Source organism: Octopus bimaculoides, chromosome 6 (genome assembly GCF_001194135.2).
Source record: "Octopus bimaculoides isolate UCB-OBI-ISO-001 chromosome 6, ASM119413v2, whole genome shotgun sequence".
In the NCBI taxonomy this organism is placed as follows: domain Eukaryota; kingdom Metazoa; phylum Mollusca; class Cephalopoda; order Octopoda; family Octopodidae; genus Octopus; species Octopus bimaculoides.
In genome coordinates this window covers 5,544,969-5,548,720 of record NC_068986.1, presented here as the reverse complement: position 1 = coordinate 5,548,720, position 3,752 = coordinate 5,544,969, and the positions used below count along the sequence as shown (strand labels likewise).

The window sequence follows — 3,752 nt, the reverse complement described above, 5'->3', positions numbered from 1 at the left end:
TATATATGGACGAGGAGTTGTGTTTAGAGTCCAGCTTCTCTTTCTCCTTAGATCACCACTAGAACACTTTCATCTCTCTTCCACTTTTAATACATTTACAGAAAAGATGTCTCCTATAATGATATCAGAGTGAAGCAGGTTTAATGAAGTGAACTATATCATTACCTCTTATAAAACTGATATAGTGTAGAGAAGACTTCAAGTCTTGGAAGAGAATTACTCTGATATTGGCAACAGTTAAGCTAGCAGTAATAAGGGCATCCAGTCTTATACAAACAAAACAATTAATTCGAACACTGGACTGTTCAGGATTAATTTTCAGATGTATTGATTTATCAAAACCCTACTACATAGGGAAAACAGATGTAATTTTAATGATAATAATAGTCCTTTCTACTAAAGGCACAAGGCCTGAAAATTGCGGGGAGGAGACTAGTCTATTACATCGACCCTACTGCTTTGCTGATACTTAATTTATTGATTCCGAAAGGATGAGATGACCTTGGTGGAATTTGAACTCGGAGCATAGTGACAGGTGAAATACCACTAAGCATTTTGTCTGGCATGCTACTGATTCTGCCAGCTTATCACCTTTCTAACAATAATAACTTGGCAGACTTCGTGGTTTAACAATAAGTTTTTGATGAAGTTAATTTGTAACCCTTTATTGATATCTAGTTAGAATCATTTCACTTCACATTCAAAATGAGAGGTAATATTTATCCCCGCTTAAATGTGGGTGTTCTGTTGGAACAAACTATTCTGTGGAAGTTACCATGAAAGAAACTTTCATATTGGCTTTTGGTGCAAATGCACTCTTGTTTATATTATATTATTGTAGTAAAACATCAACGTTTAAATATTACCTCTCAGTATTAATGTTGCCTCCATTACTAATAAACACATTCTTGATGTTTTTGTTAATGGCACGAACGTCACAATTACTATAACTTTTAAGTCTGTGGTAAATGAAATTATTGATTATACGAATGTTAATTTTCTTAATATTTTTCTTGCATGATTTACAGGAATCTTGGCGTCACGTAGTCAGTACAGCTGTCGCATCTGGAATTCCAACAACTGCTTTCAGCTCAGCATTGGCCTTTTATGATGGCTACAGGACTTCACATCTGCCTGCAAATTTAATTCAGGTTAGTTCAGAATGATTGTTTTTTTATATGGTACAATATTGATTTTCTTATGTCAAGGAATAAAGCTAATATTTTCAGAGAAGTTAATATATAGTGAGTTACTGGTAATTATTTATTGGCACTGGAAAACTGAAAACTTTGACACTATTTCTACTCAAGATGTAGGCAGATAAAATTTAATACCATTATACATTTAATGTGATGCTCAATTACTTGCTGTTGTATCCCATAGCATTAGTGTATCATGTATATTAGGCTTCTTGCTGTAACATTGAAGAGGAGGTTTCAAGTAACTAACTTTGCAGTTGATGTCAAAACTATTTGCCTACATTTTGAACTACTTTCTTTTATAAATGTAGTAGTGATGGTGGTGGAGTTCAATTTATATTCCTAATGTCCTTATAAAGATATTTCCATAACAAAACCTAATTTATTCTCCTTTAAAAACAATATTGCAGTCAAAACCCTCCCGTGTATCCTTTCCATCACTGCAGTAACTATGCAAAGAAATGGGTCTGAAACTCGTATCTGAAACAGTATATAAATTGATACATCTAGGAAATGTGGTTAGGTCATTTACAAATGTCAGGTCTTGTAGCAGGTTATGTGTGATAATATTTGTATATACAAAATCAGGAAGTGAAGTGTTGTGTCACCTGATCACAGTGTGTGTATGTATGTGTGCAGTTACTAATGGCAGCAAGTGGGTTATTAATGTATAGGAAGCAAAGTGTGGAAGACCTTATGACGCATACTCAATCAAACCTTGAACACATCAGACTGACTTGAGTATTCAGTCTGTGAATGCTGCAACAGACCAGTCTGCCCAATGTTGACAACAAGAGACAACTAATGTATGATGCAGGAGAACAAGTCTCTTTTAGATCTGGCTCTATGGGAAGTGTACTGATGGTCCTGTGAGAAAGTAAAATAATCAATGTAATGAACTGAGGTGGTGCTTTACAACTATAACCATCTCTTCAGATGAGTTAGGGGTGATGGCAATTGGTCAATAATTAGCCGTGTCAAATAGAATACCTATATGGAATGAGAGATTATCATGGTTATATATAGATTGGGTTAGTCCCCTATTGAGAAAAATAAATTACGGTGTACTGTTTGATGTTAATATAAGGAACCCTCCTTTAACTGGGTTCAGTGAAGGGAATTTTCACATACTGGTGTGAGGTTTTTTTCTTTGTGTATGTGTGTGCAATGGAGGCAAAAATGAAGTGATGTTATTGGAGATGAGTACTAAAACAAAATAGTACTTGGAGAACTATTTTGTTTTAAGACTGACAGATAGTTGGGTAATACTACAACATTAATAGTCTCTTGGTAATGGACCAGAAAACCCAGCTGCATTTGTAAGATAAGAAAGCTTGAAGGTTATTTTGGGATTTTGAAATAATTGTCTTACAGACGAGGTGGTAACTTTTATGCACTGCTGGTAGTATTAAAATCCAAGTATAAAATCCAACTTGTACTTCAGAAATGGGATTGAGATTGTGTGTGTTTGTAGCTAATATTTTTTTAATTTAAATTTCAGGCTCAGCGTGACTACTTTGGTGCTCACACATATGAACTACGTAACAATCTTGGACATTTTATTCATACAAATTGGACAGGATCTGGTGGTCAGGTATCTTCAACTACATATCAAGCTTAACGCTTGGAATTGTTATATTTCCATTGTAATAAACGAACATCTTCAAAGTGAACTTAACTTTGTTATACCAATATTAAATGCAATTTAGAAATAATTGCTATATTAAAGGTTTCAGGTTCTCGCTTTGCTCATTAGCTATTAGAAATATATATTGAACAATATATATATATATATATATATATTTATACATTAAAAAAAGCATTATTATTTTTGAAAAATAGATACTTTGTTTTTATATACTTTAATCTGAACTTCAGAGGAACTTGGTTTTAAATTTATTTTTTATCAAGCACATCATGTTTGTGAAAAGACCTTTTTAAATAGCTTAAACCATGACTTCAATTAGTTTCAACATATCATCTGATCTGAAATATTTTATTTTGTTTTTAAATATCTGAAATAAAAGTTTAATTACTGTTCTTCACTATTTTAATATCTTTACTAATTTTTAAAATTTTATCAAGAATTTATTTTAGTCTTTACAGAAGCTATTCACTTTTGTTCTCCATGTAGGTATTGTTTACACAAATAATTCCAAATCTACTTTTTTGATTCACTGTCTCTATCTTCTAGCAGTGTCTGGATGGCAAGCATTTTTTGAGTAGGTTGGTTTGAAAATATGTCTTTTGATCATACAAGATTTTAGAAACAACTGGTTTAAAAGATCTTTCAGATATTAGCTGTTGTGAGGAAGGAATTGCTACACATTTACTGACATAAAAATTGTATGTGCCGTGTATGACATGCGGTGAAAAGTTGAAATATTTTCAGGTAGCTTTAACGGTGAAGTGTGTGTTTGTGACTTTAGGGCAAGTATGATAACTAGTTTACCTAATTTTTTAATGGACAAGTAAACAATTTTTGCCACTCCCTTCTTTGTTAGAATTGATTAATCTTGTAAACTATATTGCAACAACATATGAGATGCTGTT

The 3,752-nt window shown here is 32.6% G+C and overlaps 1 protein-coding gene across 1 annotated transcript in view; it reads left to right on the top strand.

Moving 5' to 3' along the window:
- Window positions 1-3,239, top strand: part of LOC106876031 (6-phosphogluconate dehydrogenase, decarboxylating) — a 39,424-nt gene extending 36,185 nt beyond the window's left edge. Inside the window, exons 12-13 of the mRNA XM_052968408.1 lie at window positions 1,029-1,151; window positions 2,701-3,239. Of these exons, the coding sequence (XP_052824368.1) occupies window positions 1,029-1,151; window positions 2,701-2,820 (243 nt within the window). The 3' untranslated portion in view covers window positions 2,821-3,239. The remainder of the gene's footprint in view (window positions 1-1,028; window positions 1,152-2,700) is intronic.
- The last annotated feature ends 513 nt before the right edge of the window (window positions 3,240-3,752 follow it).